Below are 23,887 nucleotides of genomic sequence, written 5' to 3' on the forward strand. Positions count from 1 at the left end.
CAAGTCGCGCCGAAGTCGCGGTGCACGCGACTTCACAGGTCACCCCCCGAAGTCGTGTCGCCTCAATGTGAATGGGCTCTTAGTGTGTTGCTTTAGGCATCCAAGGAGGGAGACTGCCACTCTGTTAACTGAATGCAGGGCTAAAGATAGAAATAATGAATCTGCCGACTGAGAAAGGATTTAGTAAAGCAAACATATCCGTGTGACTATCGCATTATTGTCCATGTTAAAGGATAACTAAAGCCAAGAACAAAAATGAAATATATTGCAGCATACCAGTTCTCAGATGTGGTGGCTTCATTTGTTATAATTTTTAAGGCAAAGAAAAATATCAGCAAATACAGATTGACTCACTGAGCTAAAACTTTTTTTTTTTTTCTTATATATTCCATTACAAAAAAAAAAAAAAGTATCTTATATATGATGAAACATGTAAGAATAATCAGAAAGTGAAATTGTAGTGCAACTTCTTGCCCAAGCAAAGTTGTCCTAATATACCCCATTATCTTTCATATGCTGAGGATACATGTAACAATGCTCTTAGTAATATACAGCAGTCTCCAGTTCTTAATTAAATTATCAGTGAGGTAATACCTGTGATTACCATGCTTAAATTAAAAAGTTCTTAGAACAGTAAAACATTGGATTGCGAGCATAATTAGTTCCGGAAACTTGCTTGTAATCCAAAGCACTCGTACAGTGGGTACGGAAAGTATTCAGACCCCCTTAAATTTTTCACTCTGTTATATTGCAGCCATTTGCTAAAATCATTTAAGTTCATTCTTCTTCCTCATGAATGTACACATAGCACCCCATACTGACAGAAAAACACAGAATTGTTGACATTGTTGCAGATTTATTAAAAAAGAAAAACTGAAATATCACATGGTCCTAAGTATTCAGACCCTTTGCTCAGTATTTAGTAGAAGCCCCCTTTTGATCTAATACAGCCAGGAGTCTTTTTGGGAAAGATGCAACAAGTCTTTCACACCTGGATTTGGGGATCCTCTGCCATTCCTCCTTGCAGATCCTCTCCAGTTCTGTCAGGTTGGATGGTAAACGTTGGTGGACAGCCATTTTTAGGTCTCTCCAGAGATGCTCAATTGGGTTTAAGTCAGGGCTCTGGCTGGGCCATTCAAGAACAGTCACGGAGTTGTTGTGAAGCCACTCCTTCGTTATTTTAGCTGTGTGCTTAGGGTCATTGTCTTGTTGGAAGGTAAACCTTCGGCCCAGTCTGAGGTCCAGAGCACTCTGGAGAAGGTTTTTGTCCAGGATATCCCTGTACTTGGCCGCATTCATCTTTCCCTCGATTGCAACCAGTCGTCCTGTCCCTGTGTAACGCTCCTGCGTTTTACGTATGATGTGGATTTTCAGCTGCAGAAATATTCCGCTTCAGTAGTCATGTAGAGAAACGCTGAGACACCAATCCCAACTCTCAATGACTCATCATGTGTGGATGATCTCAATTCAGCAAGTAAATACACACACTCAATAAGATGTTTCCTAGAGTGACTTATGTATATAGTAACACAGTGATGATAGGCTGAAGAGACAGGTTGGGTAGAGATGGTAGATGACAGACACTTGAAAGGAAATGTTCTTGAAAGTAAGATAGTAGCAGATGGGATGCAGATAGGTTTAGCAATCATGTATGGTAGTAGATGACAGAGTAGCAGGTGGACATACAAGAGAGATCAACCCAGTGCAAGAACAGGTGGTAGTAGGCTCAAGAGCTAGCAATCTTAGTTAATGCAGATGTAGTAATAGTCCTTAGTATGCAGAGCTAGATAGTGTAAGCTTTAGTATAAAGGTTATAGAGGTTTCCCCTGTGGGGTACTTATCACTAATAGCAATGTAGCAGAGGAGAGGTTCGGCAAGAGCGGATGATCCGGTAGCGGGATACAGGGATCAGCGCAGCGTGGTTCCGACAGCGAGGTATGCTTGCAAGCATGTGAGCTTCAAGACAGGTTAGCATCAAGGCACAAAGCAGTTTGAACGAACACATGTGAGTGAGAGCCGGCGATCTAAATAGCCATCCAGTCCGGCGCTCAGTGATGACAGCATCAGTCTTAAAGGTGTATGCGCACCTTACCAAAAGAGAATGGTGGGGCGCATACACTTATGAAAGAGTAATTAGGGTACCCAAAGGTACCAGAACATTACACCCTGCAGCTGAAAAACACCCCCACAGCATGATGCTGCCACCACCATGCTTCACTGTTGGGACTGTATTGGACAGGTGATGAGCAGTGCCTGGTTTTCTCCACACATACCGCTTAGAGACCAGAGAATCTTATTTCTCACCATCAGGTGTTTTTTTAGCAAACTCCATGCGGGCTTTCATGTGTCTTACAATGAGGAGAGGCTTCCGTCGGGCCACTCTGCCAAAAAGCCCCGACTGGTGGAGGGCTGCAGTGATGGTTGACTTTCTACAACTTTCTCCCATCTCCTGACTGCATCTCTGGAGCTCAGCCACAGTGATCTTTGGGTTCTTCTTTACCTCTCTCACCAAGGCTCTTCTCCCCCGATAGCTCAGTTTGGCCGGACGGCCAGCTCTAGGAAGGGTTCTGGTCGTCCCAAACGTCTTCCATTTGAGGATTATGGAGGCCACTGTGCTCTTAGGAACCTTAAGTGCAGCAGAAATCTTTTTGTAACCTTGGCCAGATCTGTGCCTTGCCACAATTCTGTCTCTGAGCTCTTCAGGGAGTTCCTTTGACCTCATGATTCTCATTTGCTCTGACATGCATTGTGATCTGGAAGGTCTTATATAGACAGGTGTGTGGCTTTCCTCATCAAGTCCAATCAGTATATTGAAACACAGCTGGACTCAAATGAAGGTGTAGAACCATCTCAAGGATGATCAGAAGAAATGGAAAGCACCTGAGTTAAATATATGAGTGTCACAGCAAAGGGTCTGAATACTTAGTACCATGTGATATTTCAGTTTTTCTTTTTTAATAAATCTGCAACAATGTCAACAATTCTGTGTTTTTCTGTCAGTATGGGGTGCTATGTGTACATTCATGAGGAAGAAGAATGAACTTAAATGATTTTAGCAAATGGCTGCAATATAACAAAGAGTGAAAAATTTAAGGGGGTCTGAATACTTTCCGTACCCACTGTATATCAAAGCAAATTTCCCCATAAGAATTAATGGAAACTCAGAGGATTCATTCCACAACCATTTATTCATTTGTCTTTCAGTTTATATAGTCTATATAAAAAGATTATAGCAATGTGATGGGTTGTGTAACATTAAAATGTTCATTCACAAATGGCTACAGAGTATAAAAAGAGAAGAGAGACGCCTCTAAGTGTAGCAATATGGGTACATTTAATGAAAGTACAACATTTAGCAACTCACATGGTTGATGATTAAAATAGTCACATCTAAGACTGCAGGCCTCCGGGGTAAAGCTGTCCACATAGACAATGCTTTATGTTCAGGTATATATTGCCATATTATCAGAAGCAAAACAATTTAAACCTTTAAAAGCATGTTTCTAACTACTTCGGAGTTGTTCTACTGTTCATACCTTGTAATGCTTGTACACTATGCTATTAGCTTTAATAAAAATTTTGAACATGAAAAGATAACAATGACAGCCGCAGCATATCTCATGGACACCGTGTGATTGCAATGTGGTGCAGGAATCACACAGGATTTGCGGTGTTTACCGCATCGCATAAGTGTAAACCAGGGCTTAACTAGTTAAGGACCAAGTGTATTTCTGACACGTTGTTTACAAGTTAAAATCAGTATTTTTTCCTTTTTTTTTTTTTTTTTTTTTTTTTTTTTAGAAAACCCACAAACGTTATACACTGCTCAAAAAAACACTTTTTAATCAGAATACAGCATCAAGTCAGTTAAACTCCTGGGATATTGATTTGGTCAGTTAAGTAGCAGAAGGGGTGGTTAATAATTTTTTGCTGCTTTGGTATTAATGAAATTAAAAAGAGGTGCACTAGATAGGCAACAAAGACCACCTCCAAATCAGGAATGGTTTTACAGGTGGATGCACATGACTTTTTTCCCTACTCATCTTTTTTGACTGTTTTTAACTAGTTGTGCATTTGGCTAGGGTCAGAGTCAATACTGGTAGCATGAGGTGATACCTGGACCCTATAGAGGTTGCACAGGCATTCCAACTCTTCCAGGATGGCACATCAATACGTGACATTGTTTACTGTGTCTCAAGAGCGTGGAGGAGATTCTAGGAGACAGGCACTTCATTTGGACAGCTGGACTGGGCCATAGAAGGTCCTTAACCCATCAGCAGGATTGGTACCTGCTACTTTGTGCAAGGAACATGAGCACTGCAAGAGCCCTATAAAATTACCTCCAGCAGGCCACTGGTGTGAAGGTCTCTGACCAAACAATCAGAAACAGACTTCATGAGGGTGGCCTGAGGGTCCAACGTCCTCTGGTGGGCACTGTGCTCACTGCCCGGCATCATGGAGCTCGACTGCCATTGAACACCAGAATTGCCAGGTCCGCCACTGGTGCCCTGTGCTTTTCACAGATGAGGGCAGGTCCATCCTGAGCACATACGACAGACGTGAAAGGGTCTGGGGAAGCCATGGAGAACATGCTGCCTGTAACATTGTTCAGCATGACTGGTTTGGTAGTGGGTCAGGGATGGTCTGGGGAGGCATATCATGGAGGGACGCACAGACATCTACAGGCCAGACAATGGCACCCTGGCTTCCATTTGGTTTTAGGATGAAATCATTGGACCCATTGTTAGACCCTACGCTGATACAGTGGGTCCTGGGTTCCTCCTAGTGCACGACAATGATCGGCCCCATGTGGCGAGAGTATGCAGCCAGTACCTGGAGGATTAAGGCATTGATACCACTCTAGTCAGAGCTAAATTCAATAGAACACCTCTGGGACATTATGTTTTGGTCCATCCAATGCCGCCAGGTTGCACCTCAGTCTGTTCAGGAGCACTGGTCTAGATCTGGGAGAAAATATCCCTGGACACCATCTGTCGTCTCATTAAGAGCATGCCCCGATGTTGTCAGGCATGCATACAAGCAGATGGGTGCCATACAAACTACTGAGTACCATTTTGAGTTGCAGCAATGAAATCTCAGCAAAATGGACTAGCTGCTGCATCATTTTTTCACTTTGATTTTTATGGTATCTTTGAATTCAGCCCTCTGTAGGTTGATAATTTTCATTACCATCAAACGATGGGCATCATTTTGCTCTTAACACATTTTTTTGAGCAGTGTATATATATATATTTTTTTTTTTAGCAAAGACTCTGGAAAATAAAATGGTGGACGTTGCAATATTTTATGTCACATGGTATTTGAGCATCGGTCTCTACTTAACGCAATTTTTTTTTGAAAAAAAAAAAAACTTCACTGAATAGAATAAATAAAATAAACAGTACATTTAGCTAAATTTTTTTGCATGTTGCGAAAGATGATCTCACGCCGAGTAAATAGATGCCCAACATGTTACGGTTTTAAATTGCGCACACCCACTGAATGGCGACAAACTACGGTACCTAAAAATCTCCATAGGTGACGCTTTAACCACTTTACCACTAGAGTATTTTGCTGTCTTACGTCTGGGCCACTTTTTGCGAATCGGCGCTGTGCGACTTTAACTGACAATTGCGCGGTCGTGCGACGCCGTACCCAAACGAAATTGACTTCCTTTTTTTCCCACAAACAGAGCTTTCTTTTGGTGGTATTTGATCACCTGTGCGATTTTTACTTTTTGCGCTATAAACAAAAAAGGGCGTTTATTTTGAAAAAATAACAATATTTTTAACATTTTTTTATATTAAATTCCCCCCAAAAAAAAATGTAAAAACCAATTTTTTTTTTAAATTTTTGGCCAATTTGTTTTCTGCTACCCATGTTTGGTAAAAAAAAAAAAATCGCAATAAGCGTATTTTGATTGGTTTGCGCAAAAGTTATTGCGTTTACTAACAAAGGGAAAGATTTCTGTCATTTTTGGTGTTTTTTTTTTTTAACCAGTAATGGCGGCGATCTGCGATTTTTTTTGCGGGACTGCGACATTGCGGCGGACAGATCGGACCCTTGACTGACATTTTTGACACTTTTGGGGGTACCAGTGACATTACTGCAGTAATCAGTGCTATAAATATGCACTGTTACTGTAAAAATTACACTGGCAGGGAAGGGGTTAATTTTATTGGAGAGGGAGGGGTTAATGTATGCCTGGTGCTTACTGACGTGTGGGGGGGAGGTGACTGTGTGAGACAGGGACAGATCGGATGTCCAGCTATGCTGAACACTCCGATCTGTCACTCCCTGTCACTGAGGAGATCCGCCCGCTTGTGTTTACACAGGCGGGCGGATCTCCACACTAGATCCCCGACGATCGGGGCAGAGCAGCGGCGATTGCCGCTGCTCCTCCCCTGGCCCGACTCCCGCTGTGAATGAAAACAGCGGGAGCGCGCCTCCGGCGGCGCGCGAGCGCCGCCTACAGGGGAGGAGTCTGGCGACGTAGGTCTACATCGTCAGACCTACAAGAGCCACTTTGCCGCAGTACTATTCCAGTACTCAGCGGTAAAGTGGTTAAAATGTAACGGTTACCAGTTTAGCATTACAGAGGGGGTCTAGTGCTAGAATTACTGCTCTCACTCTGATGATCGCGGCGATACCTCTCATGTATGATTTGAATGCGGTTTGAATTTTCAGGGGCGACTTACATATGTGTTTTCTTTGGTGCAGGAGCACACGAGGACGGGAGCGCTTTAAAACATTTTTTTTTCCTATTCATTTTAATGTTTTTATGGTTTTTTTTTTCATTGTTCCTTTAAAAAAAAAAAAAATCTGATCACTTTTATTGCTGTTATAAGTCATGTAAACATCCTTTGTGACAGTATTAGGCAGTGAAAGGTACACTTTATGGAGGTATCTGGGGTCTAATATACCCCCAAAATCCCTCCTTTGCACCTAAAAGTATTCAAACCATCAAAATCTGCGTTTTTGAATACTGTAATTTTTTTTTAAATTGGGGCGCCATTGGCAGCCGAGTAAACCGGAAGAGAGGTCGTCATGTCGCTTCTGGGTTACTTCATCGGAGACCCGATCTAAGCTGATTCCAGATTAGTTCTGAACTCTGACCAGCCGCCAGGACCCCTGAGCAGAGAGACGGAAGGCAGCGGGGGGGGGGGGGGGAGGTCCCCTCCCACACCTTAAAGGGGGGGGGGGGGGGAGGTCCCCTACCACACCTTATAACAGCCGAGGGGGTTGCTGAGCCACATTTGTTGATATCAGAAGAAAGCTGTACAAATTAAAAACGAAAATTGTACAACCTGGTATCATACGAGAAAAATTTTCATGCTTGTCCCATTGGATAATATCAGATGAACTGTTTTGATCGGCTCTCGAAAGCTCTGTACCAACGATCAGATTAACGTACGATAGCTTCAAAAGCATGATTTTTCATCCGATTTTTGGATTGTGTGTATGCACCATAAGAGCTGGCTTGGGTGAGGACAGCGCTGGATCTCTGGACAGGTTGTGTCCTATTATTAATAGTCAGTTTTATTTCTAGGGTGAAGATCCTCTAAGTTTACCTAAAAACATTTTTTTCTCTACAGCTTTGGTTACATTACTTACCCTTTCACACTGAGGAGCTTAAAAACTGCCCATAAACCACTAAGCTTTTGAGGCGTTAGCTGTGCCCTTTTTTAAAGACACAATTTAAAAACTGCTTAAAGAACCATTTTGAGGAGCTTTTGAGGCGCTTCCCATTCATTTCAAAAGAGGGGCGATTTTGAGGCGCTCATTTTAGCACTCCAAACATGCTCCAAAGATGCTGCTTGCAGGATTTTTTTTCACCGCCCCACCAGAGCACTGCCCCAGTGTGAAAGCATTCACTGATTTGAACGGAAATAGGTTTTCAGGTGTTTTTTTTAGCGCCAAAGTGCTTGAAAAACGCCTCAGTGTGAAAGGGCTCATAATGAAGTATGCCCCTCAATGTGCAGGCTGCTGGATTCTGAAGAAATCTTCACTGCAGGACTTCCCTGTCCTCTTCCAGCTGGTGAGCTTCCATTGCTATGGAGGTAACAACTTTAGCTCTTAAAGCCGGCCCATACACAGTTCGAATCATGTATGGGCAGGCTGATTGTACCCAAGTTGACCGATTGATCAACTTGGGTAAAACCAGCCCATTGGCCTGTCATGCGATTATTGCCAGTAGCTATCAATAGTCACTAGCAGTAATCAAAGGGTTCTCTCGGTGGGGATGGCTCCTCCCACCAGGACAACAAAGTGGCTCTCCGTAGAAAGGATTCCCCCCTGATTGTCTTGATGGGGGAAATCAAGCAATTTTCTTTCCTGAAAAATGGATTATATATGGGCCAGCCTAAGATTTGGCTGCACTTCAAGGTGATCCCATGGGGGGGACACTCCTTGCTGCCCGCTACTCCACTGATAAAAGTATTAACTAATAATAACACTGCCTGTAACATGATCAGTATATGAGGGAAAGAATCCCGAGACTGATCAGAATCCTCCATTCACACGATCAAGCAGCTGAGCCTGGAGACCCAATGCTGTAAAATCCCCAGAAGAAGGCTAAACAGAAGGAAGAGAACAAGGCAGCCCTGCAGTGATGATTTCTACAGAATGCAGCCACCTACACACCTGTGGTACATAATTCATTACAGGTAAGCAATATAACCAAAGCTGTAGAGAAAAAAATGTACCTTCTAGCACAGCAGATGCAAGCAATGCCAGGAATGCTATATTAAATTCAACAGGCTAATTGTAATTTGACATCAAGATGCAAAGGTTTAAGAAAAATATATTAAAGTGGAACTGCACCACATCTGAGCACCACAAACCAAAAATGCTATTTCATTCATTTTTATTACATAAAGCAACCCCCCCCCCCCACCCCCCAATCCATCCGTCTCTCCATGCTTTATGTTTCCAAGAAATAATTTTAAAAAATGTCCCTTGGCATTTCTGGCTGTGGCCATCTTGAGTAAGGGCAGATGATTCATGTAGCATTTACTTTCTGGAATCTTTCTCAGGCATGGGCTGAGCTGAGAACCCTCCCTCCCCTCCTGAAGACTCCTGGGATGTAGGGCATCATTTGCCTAGGCATTGAAACCAGGAATGAACAAAAAATGCAAAAAAAAAAAAGTTTAAAACAAGTAAATATGATATATTTTCCTATCTATTTACTAATGCTGGCAGCATAAGGATTAGAAATAGTCCATGTTGATTGAGAGAGTGAAGTTCTGCTTTAACCACTTGCTGACCGCCCGCTGCATATATATTGCGGCAGGCTGGCTCGGCTGCACAAATCGCAGTACCTGTATGGCGATCCGCAGGAGCACTGCTGGGGGCGAGCGCGAACCACCCGCGGTGCACTCCTGCCCCCACTAGGCAGCGGGGATGCCAATCCATGGGACTGGCGGCCACGATTGCCGCTGGGCAGCTGCGATCACTCCCCGCTGAGAGAGAACCCCGGTCAGCTGTTGTAAACACAGCTGGCCATTCTTCTCTCTGAAATGATCACAGAGACCTCTGATCCTCCTATAAAGCAACGCAGGTCTCTGTGATCATTTTACAAGTCCCTCCCACCCCACAGTTAGAAAACACTCCCCTAGGCTTACAATAAACCCTTTGATCACCCCTATGTTAACCCCTTCCCTCCCAGTGTCCTTAGTACAGTAACAGTGCATATTTTTATCACCGATTACTGCAGTAATGTCACTGGTCCCCCCAAAAGTGTTAAAAATGTCAGTTAGGGGTCCGATCTGTCCAAGGCAATGTCGCAGTCCAGCTAAAAATCGCAGATCGCCGCCATTACTAGTAAAAAAAATAAAAATGACAAGTCTTTCCCCTAGTTTGTAGACGCAATAACTTTTACGCAAACCAATCAAAATAAGCTTATTGAATTTTTTTTTTTTTTACCAAAAATCAGTAGCAGAATACAAATTGGCCTAAACGGATGAAGAAAAAAAAAAAAAGATTTTTACATTTTTTTTCGGGAATGTTATATAGCAGAATGTGAAAAATATTGTTTTTTTTTTTTTTTTTTTTTCCAGAATAGGCACATTTTTTGTTTATAGCACAAAAAATAAAAAAAATCGCACAGGTGATAAAATACCACCAAAAGAAAGCTCTATTTGTGGGTAAGAAAGGACATCAATTTTTTTATTTTAGGAACAGCGTCGCACAACCGCAAAATCGTCGGTTGAATCGCAAACATATCGCAAAATAGTCGGTTGAATCGCAATCATATGTTCAGTTTACTATAATCACTTCATGACCAGCATGTTACACCTGTCCAGGCCATTTTTCAGAGCTCAGTGGTTAGACGTCATGGATAAATGCAAAACATTTTAAATGACTGCCCAGGGAACGTTACAAAAAATCCTTTAGGCTCCATTCACACATGAACATATTGTTTTCAGGCGGTTTTTTTAGGCGTTTTTTGCAGGTGTTTGGAGGTAGGCATTGACATCTAACAAAAACGCTTGTTATCTGCCAAAAAAGAAGCTCATGTACTTTTTTGAGCTTCAGGAGACAAAACGCTCATATGTGAACAAGGGCCATTGACATGAATGGGATTTTGCTTGTTAGGCATTTTGAGACTTTAGAGAGGAGCGTGTTACGAGCTGAAAAATGCTCAGGTGTGAACAGGACCTTACTTATCTATGTTTTAAATGCAGCCAGTATTTTCTTTTATCTCACTAAAATAGAAAAAAGAAAATCACTAACCCTCCACTTGTCAATAGGTTTCAGTAGTCAATAAGATTTGCCTGATGAAAAATCTTACTGCCCAATTAAAACATAAAGGTGGTGGTGCCACAAACAATGTAAATATGAGAGAAATTAGCTACCTAAATCTCAAATCCCCAATATTAATAAATGCTACTCTACCTTTCATTTTACTCCTTTTATTGTACTCCCAACCCTAAATATTTTCTGCCATTCAAAGGTTATTTTAATGTACGATATTTCAATACCTACCTCATCACCAACAGGTCTAGTTGTTTTGCGCCATGGGTGGAATGATTTAGCCCCCATTCACAACGGGCTGATTGGACATGAGATTTGACATGTCAAATCGCATGCCAAATCGGAGCCTATTACCGGTAGCGGCACCTTCAGAATCAGTGCTACGCTGACTTTGTGACGCCGCACCGATTCCCAAAAGTAACTCACACTAAAATTAGGTTTTGAAATTGTGCGAGTTAAACCCGCCCTTCATGTGAACGAGGGCTAAATATGGAATTGCAAAAAAAATAAATAAAAACACAGCCCTCAAAACAATTCCAAAACTAGTGGTGGTCAGTGGCACTTTAAAAAAATTACCACCCTCCATCAATGGTGGCACTTTAAACTCTCAGCTCCCCAAAACAATCACACAACATCGTTGGCCAGTTGCATTTTAAACCATCCCCATTCCCAAAATAATCTAGCAATCGTTAGTGGTCAGTGCCATTTTAAACTCCACCTCTTCCCCATCATTGGTGGTTACTAGCTCGCTAAAACAATCCCACAACATTGACCCTTAATTCTCTTCCTCCGCAATTACTCAGTTCTCCACAGCAGCTGGAGAATTTAATAAATTAACTCGTTAAATTAATAAACTGTTCCCAGGTCCTTTTTTAGGCTACACAAACGTCTAATCCAGGAGTTTCCAAACTGTGGGTCGTGACCCACTGGTGGGTCGCGAGCTAAGTTTGAGTGGGGCGCCAGTGGATTTAACTGAGAACGGGGTCAGGGCTGCCCCGGCATCGGCAGTGCACTGTGTTACAAGGAAGGAGCAGGAGGGGCCTTGAGCTCCACTGACGCTCCGACCCCACCCCTTGCCGTGCACGCTGTTCTGTACAGGAGGCAGCGCCTCAGGGTAGGAGTCGGACTGAGTGGAGCCATTACCAGAGTGCAGGCCATCGGATTGGAGCTGAGCGCAGGACCAGTCACAAGGTAGGTCAGACACTGCTTGATGGCTTATGTATGCGGGTTGGCGAACCACATTTGCACAGGCATTGCAGCCCATGAATTCAAATGGGCTGCTATGCCTGCGTTTTCCACTGCAAAAAGGTGCATGCAGCATTTAACCACTCAAACCCCCTTCCTGCCCCAGGACAATTCTCAGCTTTCAGCACTGTCGCAATTTGAATGACAATTGTGCAGTCATGCAACCCTGTACCCATATGGCATTTTTATCACATAGAGCTTTCTTTTGGTGGTATTTAATTACTACTGGGGTTTTTATTTTTTGCTGAACAAAAAAAGACTGAAAATTAAAAAAAAAAAAAAAAAATGTTAGTTATAAAATTTTGCTAACAGGTAATTTTTCTACTTCATTGATATGCGCTGATGAGGCGGCGCTGATGATAGGTGGCACGGTTGAGTGCTGATAGGCAGCACTGTTGGGCACTGATGAGGTGGCACTGATAAGGCGGCACTGATAGGTGACACTGGGCAGCACTAATAGGTGGCATTGATGGGTGGCACTGATGGGCAATAATAGGCACTGGTGACACTTATGATGGGGCACTTATTGGCACTGATAGGTGGCACTAGTGAGCACTGATAGGTGGTACTGGTGGGCACTGGTAGGTGGCAATGGTGGGCACTGGTGTGTGACACTGGTGGACACTGGTAGGTGGCACTGGTGTGTGACACTGGTGGGCACAATTTGCCCTCTCCTCTTCGGGACCGATGTCCCTCTGACAGCAGCCGGCAATCGTTTTTGTTTTTCCTCCTCACACTCCTCAAAACAGCTGATTCCCGGCTGCTGTTTACTTCACATGATAAGCTGTCATTGGCTGACAGCTGATCACGTGATAAGGGGGGAGGACTGCCGCTTTACTATGATCTGTGATCAGGCGAGTCTCGTGCACGGGAGGATGTCAATGTACGCCCTCCCAGCAATTTAGGTCCATGCTGTAGCACTGTAGGTTAAAGAAACGCAGTGGCCCATGAAATACATCCTGCTTTTGCACCATGCGACTTACCTGCAGTTTCTGCACACGCAAACTTTGTTTTTAAATGCTGGGCCCATGTATATAAAAACGCAGAAAGCTTGCCAGTGCAGGAACTTGCAGATAAGTCGCGTGGTGCAAAAGCAGGATGTGTTTCACTGGCCACTGCATTTTTTTTTAAATGCTGCATGCACCTTTTTTCTGCGGAAAACGAGGGCATAGCAGCCCATTCAAATCAATCAGCTGCTATGCCTGTGCAAATGTGGACCGCCAACCCGCATACATGTGAACCAGGCCTAAAGCAGTAGTAAAGTAATTTACAAATAAAAACACTGCTCCTCCTGCAGGTTTAACCACTTCTGGACCGCAAGGATGTGCCCCCTTAATGACCAGGCCATTTTTTGCAATTTGGCACTGTTACTTTAACTGACAATTGCGCAGTGGTGCGACGCTGTACCCAAATAAAATCGATGTCCTTTTTTTCCCCACAAATAGAGCTTTCTTTTGGTGGTATTTGTTCACCTGTGTGATTTTTTTTTTATTGCGCTATAAACAAAAATAGCGTCAATATTCAATTACAAGCAAGTGGGTCCCGAAAAATAACTGTATTCAGAAGTGAGTCTCGGCCCAAAAAGGTTTGGGAAGCCCTGGTCTAATCAATTGGAAGGTCACGACTCCTCCCTCACCACAAGCATGGATTGAACATATGGGGTGGGGGGTGACTTTACAGTATGTAAAACTTATATACCGGAATTGGGCCTGTTCGGCTAAATTTGACAAAATTTAGAGAGGATGGTTGAACACACCCAGGTTGGCACTTGTAGATTTGGCGATATACATATTGGTGCTATGAGATAGTGTACTGAGACAAGATGCTCTTACAGGTCTGCCATTATAAAGCTGCCAGGACCTTGAGCGAGTCCCCTGAATGTGGCATTATAGGCTGGTGTAATAATGTACTTTAAGTGGGATTTGTGTACATTTTCTCGCTTTCGTTCATTGACAGAGACAGCTCCTGATATTCTAAACCATTGGGTTATACTGCCCCCTATAGGAGTAGGACACTGGGCAGAAAAAATGTCTAGCTATGCCCATGGGCAATCCCAGGGGGTATATTCCCTTTCTCTGCTATAGGTATTCTGCCTAGTCAGAAGTAAGGACCTAGTTCCTTGCTGCTATCTCTGGTCCTGGCAACATTTTTTCTTTTGGATATATTTTTTTCTCCTGTTTTTTTCCTGTGAGAACTACAATTAAACTGCCAGACTGGGCTACGGGCTGGATAATCTAGATCCAGTGGTCGCCCCAGTCTGGCCAGCGAGCGTGCGCAGACCTCAGCTCCATGCTAGGTCGGCTATTACATAGCCCCACCAGATAGGGGCTGGCCTACGAGTTAACAGCCTTGCAAGTTCGCACATGACCGGGTGTCAGCCCGAGTTGCAGCGTTCCTCCTGGCCGACAGCCCCCCATTTCGATGGCGAGGGGTTCTGTCTGGGGCAGTGCCCACTTGGTTCCTGGAATGGTGAGTAGTTATCCCCCTCTCCCACTGGAGGGTTTTAAGGTGGACGTGGACCCCCTCATTGGGACGATTGGACCCCCGGGTTACCCTCCTTTCCGTTAGTCGAGGAGGGTGCCTAATGCTGGGGCTGTGTGGGTTGTCTGGTACACCTCCTGGGGTGGGTTTAGGGCGCTATGCTGGCAACGGAGGTGGGGTGCACTGCCGGTGACTGGACGATCGGCTGTGTGGGGGAGGTTGCCCTAAGGCCTAGGGATCCCTCCTGGGTCCCTGGGAGCCTCGTGGTGCCACCATTTTCTTGAAGCCTTTGTGCTGCAATGCATGACGGCCATGTTTGTGTAGTTCGGTGGCCATTTTGCAGTGGTTTGCCATAGAAAACAGCAGCAGCCATGACAGTTGAGCCCTATGGGCGACAATTTTGGCGGTGGCAGCCCCTCTCCTCATCCCCTGGTGCTGACTCCTGGATCATTTCCTTTCCTGATCGCAGTGCAGATTGTCCTGGTGGCTGCGGTGCCTGGTTTCTGTGGGGTGGTGAGTCTGGTGGGGTCCTCTCCCTCTCTGCTGAGGATTGGTTGGGGCTCTGTGATGGGCAACCGGGTGTGCTACCAGAGTGGTGGGGGTGTCCCTTAGTAGTGTTTTTTTTGTGGGGTCCCCCTGGTGACTCATGGACTCTTTTAGAGCACATCTCCCCATCTTATCCCCTCTCTGAGGCCACGGGGTCCTCCGGGTCCCAACCATCCATCGATGCACTGACGGGTCCTAGAGTTCTTTGGGTCCCGGGTGGAGTTGGCTTTTGAGCGACAGCCTGGCAAAAAAGTGCCCCTCGCCTTCCCCTGCCTAATCTGTCCCCTCAGATCCTGAATGTATTTCGGCCACCGTGGACATTGATCATCCTACATGGGTCTGGAAAACGCGCCCCGAATCCTCAGATAGGAGGATTCCTCCACTTCCACTTCTGCAACCGTGCACGAAAAGGAGCTGGGGGACACACCGATTGTATCTGTGCATTACACCTTAAAGATGGAGGATGCAGCTGCAGCCGAGGTGAAGGTCCCCTTTGGCACTCACAAGCCATTCAGAGCAGCAAAGGTGTAACCTTTTCCCTCCTATTTTGACAGAATTGTCACTACAGAGTGGGGACAACCAAAGCTTCCCCTTGGGGTCCCTAAGCACTTTGCTAGGCAATACCCCTATAAGGAGTCCCTTTTTAAGAAGTGGACTGTTCCACTGGTGGTGGACTCTCCGGTTTCCAGATTGAACAAGGAAACCATGATTCCGGTTGAAGAGTCCCCGGCCTTTAAGGACCCAACTGAAGGAAAGGCAGAGGCTGTGGCCCGTAATATGTACACCCTGGCTGGTTCAGCACTAAGGTAGATATTCACCATTGCCCTGGTGTCGCAGACCCTGACTGAGTGGGCTAAGCTTTTATGCCATGACCTGATAGGACAAAAGCTCCCCCTCTGCCTTTGCTGAGCTGGCGGACCAGCTGGTCCAGGGGCTGCAGTTTATCTGTGTTGCCTCTTTGGATGTGGCTCTCCTAGTGGTCCTTCGGCCTGTCTTTTGACTCAAATGCTGGTCTGCGGACCAGACTTCTAAAACTAAAACCAGGCTACTAAGGCCAAGGACCCTCATCATAGACATGGGCCCTCCTTCTCAGCTCAGAGAATGATTTTTTTTTTCGTCCCTCAGAGTCGACTGACAAGGGATCGAAGCCCTTCAGGGCCTCTTTTGGAGGATCCAAGACCCGAGGACAAAGCTTCTTCAGCTTGAAGGTGCACCCTCACCCGTATCTGGGGTGGGGGGGACGTCTTCGCTGGTTCCTGGACACATGGACTTCCCCGATACAAGACAAGTGGGCCCACAAAGTCATACGGTTCGGCTGCAAGATTCAGTTTAGTTCTTACCCTCCAGAAAGGTTCCTTCCTTCCAACGTGCGACGGTCCCCGGTCTGCTTACAGACTCTCTTTGGGGCAGTGCAAGACCATTTACTTCAAGGGGTGATTGGCCGACTTCTGAACTTTTTCAGGGGTTTTTCTCAAACCCGTTTACAGTCCCCAGAAAGGAAAGCAAGGTGCATCCAATCCTGGATCTCAAGGTGCTGAAATGCTTGTGCAGGTGAAGAAGTTCAGAATGGAGTCTGTTCGCATGGTGGTGGCTTGCCTGCATTAGGGGGATTTTCTTGCCCCGATCGACATCAAGGACGCTTACCTTCACATTCCAATATGTGTTGGTCACCAACGCTTCCTCCGCTTTGCCGTGGCAGAGGAGCATTATCAGTTTGTGGCATTACCCTTTGATCTCGCCTCTGCTCCTCGGGTCTTTACGAAAGTGTTGGCCCCGGTGCTAGCATTGTTACATCAACGGGACTGCGGTCCTGGGCTACCTGGATGACTTTCTTCTGCGAGCAGAGTCTCCTCCTGCACTGGTGGAAAACCTGGAGATCTCCATACAGTCCCTGAGGAAATATGGCAGGATTCTTTATCTTCAGAAGTCAGCCTTGGTTCCTTCCACAAAACTAGACTATCTGGGTCTGACTCTGGACTCAGCCAGAGTACTCCTTCCTCTGGACAAACCCCAGAAATTGCAGGCTGCTATTCACCTCCTGATGTCCAGCAGATGGTCATTCCTCCAGACTTACATGCGAGTGCTGGGCCTGATGGTGTCTATCTTTGAGACAGTCCCAACTGCACGGTTACAGACGAGGTCCATGCAAGGGAGATTCTGATCAAATGGGACAAAACTTCAGACTCTGCACAACCAAATCCAGCTGAGCCGGTGTGCAAAAGGGTCCCTGATCTGGTGTCCTGGTTCTTCGGCAGGGCAAACCCTTCCTCCCCTTGTATTGAACGATGGTCACCATGGATGCCAGCCTGTCGGGGTGGGGAGGCGTTCTATCCAGAAATTCTGCTTAGGGGGTGTCACAACCCTCCTGGGATCTTGCAGCAGTGGCAGAACCCAATTGCAGAACAGCACTCCAATCACGACCCCCAGGAGCACCTGGAAGTGCAGACAGGGTCCCGAGGGTCTGTGGTGGCACGGAGGCCTTTAATGGGAAGAAGCAGAAAGCGAAGTCAATCAATCTGAAGTCAGGGCATGCGGCTGGCAAGAGAAGAAGTTGATAAAGCCTGAGTCAGGTCAGGCGGCAGCCATGGAGATTTAAACAGAAGATCAAGGGTCAAGAACCAGGAACACAAGCTGAGAAACAGGACAAAAGGCAGGTATACGAGAGCAAGGAAAATAACCAAGCACTGACTGAAAGGCGTGCTTAGTTTAAAGAGGGAGCCAGAATCACATGATCGACCACCTCCCACCAGTAGGTGGGGAACACAGGAGCTATAAAGAGAAGTCAGGGACCCGACGCCATCTTGATTTGCACCATAGTCCCTGACCTTCCTTCCCCTACCAGATATGCAGCCCTCTACCTCCTCCTTGTGCAGAACACCTCTGCCTCAGCGACGAGAGGGACAGAGGGAACCGCCGCAGACACGGGAAAGCGGTCTCTGAGAGCGGCGAGTGCTGCGAGGACGCCGCGGGCGTCCAAGAGTGGGCGAGTACATGACAGTGCCATGATGGGGTCTGAACCCTGGAAGAGTCCGGACTACCGATCAATATCCTGGAACTTCGAGTCATCAGACTGTGCCTGGAACATTGGATGGATCATATCCAAGGATGTCCAGGGTGCATTAGGACAATGCCCCAGCATAGGGGGCACCAGAGTGGCAGCTCTGGAGGTAGCCAGCATTCTCAGGTGGGTAGAACGTTCGTTCTAGCCCTTTCTGCCATACACATTCCCGGAATGGTAAAGTGGCAGGCGGATTACCTCAGTCGACAGGCATTGGACCAGGGGAAAGGGTCTCTTCATCCGGAGGGGCACCCCCGAGGTGGATCTTTTAGCATCTCAGCTCAACAAAAAGGTGCAGAGGTTCACGACACGGTCACGAGATCCTCTGGCGGACGCCACAGACGCGCTGGTAGCCCCGTGTCTGAATTACGCCTTCGCTTCTGCAAAGACTTCTACGCAGGATCAAGGCAGAAGGGATTCCAGTCATCTTAGTGGCCCCAGACTAGCCTCGCCAGGCTTGGTACGGCGATCTGGTGCGGCTGGTCGCCGACGTTCTTTGGAAGCTTGCTCTCAGGGAGGATCTGCTGTCCCAAGGGCCAATCTTCCACCCTGCTTTACAGTCACAGGTTTTGACGGCTTAGCTGTTGAAAGCCAGGTACTGAAGGATAGGGGTTGGTCTGAATCAGTGATTCCAAAACTGTTAAAAGCTAGGAAATCTACTTCTAGGAAGATCTACCATCATATGTGGAAGACGTACATCGCATGGTGTGAGTTCCTTGGGGTTCATCCTTGCTCCTTCTCGGTGGCTCAGATCTTGGACGTTCCTTCATGGGGGGGGGGTTGAACAGAAATTTGCCTTAAGTACCATTAAAGGACAGGCTTCCGCTTTAGCAGTCTTTTTTCAACGACCCTTGGCCAAACACTCCGATGTGTACATTTCTTCAGAGTTTTAGCCATTTGGATCCTCCAGTGCAGTCTCCATTGCTGCCTTGGGACCTCAATTTGGTGCTTTCGGTCCTCCAGAAGTTTACCTTTGAGATTCTTCAAGTGATTCCCTTGTTTACGCTGTCTCAGAAGGTGGGAATGAAGACATTGTGTTAACTGGTGGCGTTATCCTGTCCTTCACTTTACTTGGTGGCTCACAGAGATAAGGTGGTTCTTCGCCCCTGTCCGTCATTCCTTCCAAAGGTTGTCTCCGATTTCAATTTGAATAAAGACACTGTGTTGCTTTCCCTGTGTCCCAGGCCAAAACATCCTAAGGAAATTGCCTTGCATGCCTTGGATGTGGTTGGGGCAATTAGGGTGTACCTGCCAGCTATGGAGTCTTGAAGGAAGTCAAGACTCACGATTTGTGCTTACAGATGGGTTTCGGACAGGGTTGTCCGCTTCCTCTGCAACCATTCCCAGATGGATCATACAGACAGTAATTCAGGCCTATTCCATCAGGGGTCAGGTTCCTCTTTTCCCTATCAAGGCACACTCTACTTGGGCGCTCAGTGCCTCCTGGGCCTTCCATCATCAGGCGTCAGTGACGCAGGTTTGCAAGGCGGCCACCTGGTCATCGGTGCACATTTTCAAGTTCTATAAAAGTGAATGTGTTGGCATCTGCAGATGTCTCTTTTGGTTGCAAGGTTTTGTAGGCTGCTGTTTAGAGGATTTGACCCTCTTTGAGGGTGTATTGTTTTTTCAGGTGGGCTCCAGTTTTTTTTGGTTGAGCCCCCTGTTGCCCGGTTTTTAGACTTGGGAATTTTTTGCTGTTCCCACCCCTCATGTTTAATACTGCTTTGGGACGTCCCAATGGTTAACCACTTGCCGAAAAGCCGCCCGACTATATACCGCGTCGGTCAGCCCCTCCCAAGCAAAGTGACGTACCGGTACGTCACTAGCCTGAGAGCGAATAGGGGGCGAGCGCGCGCCGCCGGGGGCGCGCTCCCGCTCGTACCCGAAGAAGCCGGCGCGTCCGGGTCCGCCGGTCACTCGCGATCGTCGAGTGGAGAGGGAGAAAGGCAGGCGGCTAATGTAAACAAAGCCGCCTGTCACTCTCCCCTGTGTAAAAGAACTGATCACTCGGTCCTGCTATGTAGGACGGTTGATCTGTGCTGGTACACACAAAGCCACATCCAATCACAGTAAGAAACATGCTCCTAGGGACACACTTAACCCCTCCCTCTCCAATAAGGTTAACCCCTTCCCTCCCAGTGTCATTTTTACAGTAACAGTGCATATGTATAGCACTGATTACTGTAGTAATGTCACTGGTACCCCCAAAAGTGTCAAAAATGTCAGTCAAGGGTCCGATCTGTCCACCGTAATGTCGCAGTACCGCAAAAAAAAAAAAAAAAATCACAGATCGCCGCCATTACTCGTTAAAAAGAAAAAAACAAAAATCACAAAAATCTTTACCAAACATATGTAGCAGAAAACAAATTGGCCTAAAATGTTAAAAAATTTTGATTTTTAATTTTTTTGGGGGGAATTTCATATAAAAAATGTGAAAAATATTGTTATTTTTGCAAAATTGTCGCTCTTTTTTTGTTTATAGCGCATGATCAAAAAAAAAAAAAAAAAAAATCGCACAGGTGATCACATACCACCAAAAGAAAGCTTTGTTTGTGGGAAAAAAAGGACGTCAATTGCATTTGGGTACAGCATTGCACGACCGCGCAATTGTCCGTTAAAGTCACGCAGTGCCGAATCGCAAAATATAGCCTGGTCAGGAAGGAGGTAAAATCTTTCGGGGCTTAAGTGGTTAATATTAGGAGCTGTGTTTGTTAATGAACAAAAGAGAAAAATTGGATTTTTGACTTACCGTAAAATCCATTTCTCTGATGTTTATTGACAGACACAGCACCCACCCCTCTGTGGAGTTGTATTTTCTCTGACACTGCTTGTAACAAAACTGAGTACCTGTAGCAGAGAGAGGGAGTATATCCCCTGGAACTGCCCATAGGCGTAGCCAGACTTTTTTTCTGCCTAGTGTCCTACTCCTGTAGGGGGCAGTATAACTCAATTGTTAAAAATATCAGGAGCAGTGTTCATCAATGAACATCAGAGAAATTGCTTTTACGGTAATGCTAATGTATAAGCTTGCTTTTTGAAGTATGTATACTCTGGGACACTTTGTTCAGACATTTTTTTTTTTTTTATTTAATAAAACACTCTTGCAAAGTTAAAAAAAAAAAAAAATCTTGTTCCATACCTTCATTGGAAGAGGAGGGGTTCACAAATGTAAACAGTATCACACTATTGACATTGGTAACTTCTGTGATCGCTGTCATCACAGCAATGAAATGGCACAGAGCAGCTCCAATCAGCTATGCCTTTACTCAATGATATCTGCTGTTAAGTGAAAGGGTGTGTACAGGTACATTCACCCGCCTGAGGAAGCCTTTTGGTTTACTATGCGGGCAGTCTGAACAGGCCCCTAAGACATATCATCCAGTGTGGGAGTCAATATCTCAATGCCTGCAAGTAGTAGATGGGTATTATCTATACTTACACTAGCTTATACATACAGTACATGTTTGCAAGGTACTAACATACAATCTAAAGAAAAAAATATGTTGGCATTCTACTGAGTTTAAGAGAAGCTTTACAGTAGTTATTAAAACTGCAAACAGTGAACTTAATGTGGTTGTAAATTTCAAGGGCATTCTCTGCGTTATAGTAAAAAATCTTCCATGATCAACTCCCCCATGCTCCACCTAAATACTTATCGGAGTCCTAGCTCAATCCAAGAAGAGGAGGGTCACAGCTGCTCTATGCAAAACCATTGCACAAAGCAGGTAGATAAAACATGATCATTATTATTATTAATATTATTGACTGCTTTATTAAAACTGCAATTATATTAACCACTTGCCGACCGCCGCACGACTATTTACGTTGGCGGTCAGCCCCTCACAGGCAGAGTGACGTAGGGATACGTCGCTAGCCTGTGAAGGTCTAGGGAGCGAGCGCGCGCCGCCAGAGGCGCGCTCCCGCGTGGTCACGGACCCCCCCACACGTGTGACCGGCGAACCCGATGTCCGCTGGTCACTCTGCGATCGTCGGGTGGAGAGGGAGAAAGGCAGGCCGCTGATGTAAACAAGCTGCCTGTCATTCTCCCCTGTGTAGAAACAGTGATCATACGGTTCTACTATGTAGGACCGTTGATCACTGTTCCTACACCTCAAGCCACAGCCAATCACAGTTAGAATCACGCCCCTAGGGATACACATAACCCCTCCCTCTCAAAAAAAAAGTTAACCCCTTCACTGCCAGTGTAATTTTACAGAAACAGTGCATATGTATAGCACTGATTACTGTAGAAATGTCACAGGTAACCCCAAAAGAGTCAAAAATTTCAGTCAAGGGTCCGATCTGTCCGCCGCAATGTCGCAGTCCCGCAAAAAAATAAAAATAAAAAAAAACGCAGATCGCCGCCATTACACGTTAAAAAAAAAAAAACAACAAAGATGTCAAAAATCTTTCCCTTTGTTAGTAAACGCAATAACTTTTGCGCAAACCAATCAAAATACGCTTTTTGCAATTTTTTTACCATACATATGGTAAAAAAAAAAAAAAATTGGCCCAAAAAATTTTGATTTTTACTTTTTTTGGGGGGGGAATTTCATATAAAAAAATGTGAAAAATATTGTTATTTTTGCAAAATTGACGCTGTTTTTGGTTTATAGCGCAAAAAGTAAAAATTGCACAGGTGATCAAATACCACCAAAAGAAAGCTCTGTTTGTGGGAAAAAAAGGACGTCAAATTAGTTTAGGTACAGCGTCGAACGACCGCGCAATTGTCCGTTAAAGTCATGCAGTGCCGAATCGCAAAATAGGCCCTGGTCCGGATGGGGGTAAAATCTTCCGGGGCTTAAGTGGTTAATCTGCATTTAAAAACAATTATTGAAAAGTACCTGTTGACGACTGCTGAGATCCAGTTGCTTCCAAAACTGAAAGTCTAAGCAAAGGTCCCTCCAGTACTTGCACACAAGAGATGCTGAAAGACAACGCTCATTCAGTGACAAGAGAGAGAAAATCTGTAAAGAAAATAAAATTAGATCAGTGGTTTACACTGTATAAAATGCTCAAAACAATTCTAGAATGTACAAACTGCCCATGCACAACGGATTATTCAAAGAAAGTTAGGTTAATATACACTCATTACTTGTAAAAGATACAGTAAAATAGGAAACGGCAGCAATAAATATAATCAATTTAAAAAACCTCATCAGAACCCTAAACAGCAAGCAGTAATAAGAGCAACAATGCAGCAAAACTATCTCCCTAAAGATTCTTTTGGTGACCACAAAAATACTCTATTTACTGGGCCATGATCAAAAGTTAAAAAACAAAATCAGTGAACTGCTGATGCTGTCCAGGAAACACATTGCAAGTCAAATAATCTTGTAAATGCAAACCTTCAGTTTTTTTAATTAAAATAATAAATATGTTATACTGTACTTATCTGCTCTATACAATGGTATTGCAGAGCGATTGAATACCGCTTTCTCTGGAGCCTCCTAATAGCACTCTCCATTCCTCCTCTCCAGCGTGTGCCCCCATAACAAGCTGTGTGCTATGGGGCACATGTGTGGGCAGGCTCCTGAGCCAGGCTGTGTGCATCCATAGACACTCACAGCTCAGCTCAGACATTCCCCCAGTGCTCTCCTCACTCTCCTCACAGGATTTGACAGCAAAAGGAGCCAATAATTCCTAGCCAATGTTTATGTTTTCTTTTTATTTATAGGCATGCTAAACAATGCAGAAGATTAAATCACTTTTTTAATGTAGAAGGCAAAGCTCAAAATGAACATATATGTGTTTTACTTTTAGATTGGGTTCACACTTAAAGCGGAGTTCCACCCTGGGAAT

The 23,887-nt window shown here is 45.1% G+C and overlaps 1 protein-coding gene across 1 annotated transcript in view; it reads right to left on the reverse strand.

Moving 5' to 3' along the window:
- The window catches only part of FBXL17 (F-box and leucine rich repeat protein 17), a 1,141,969-nt gene that overhangs the window by 1,104,121 nt on the left and 13,961 nt on the right, over window positions 1-23,887 (reverse strand). Inside the window, exon 2 of the mRNA XM_082263778.1 lies at window positions 22,930-23,052. Coding sequence (XP_082119904.1) covers window positions 22,930-23,052 — 123 coding nt within the window. The remainder of the gene's footprint in view (window positions 1-22,929; window positions 23,053-23,887) is intronic.

Source organism: Pelophylax lessonae, assembly GCF_965119305.1.
Source record: "Pelophylax lessonae genome assembly, chromosome: 1".
NCBI classification, from domain to species: Eukaryota; Metazoa; Chordata; class Amphibia; order Anura; family Ranidae; genus Pelophylax; species Pelophylax lessonae.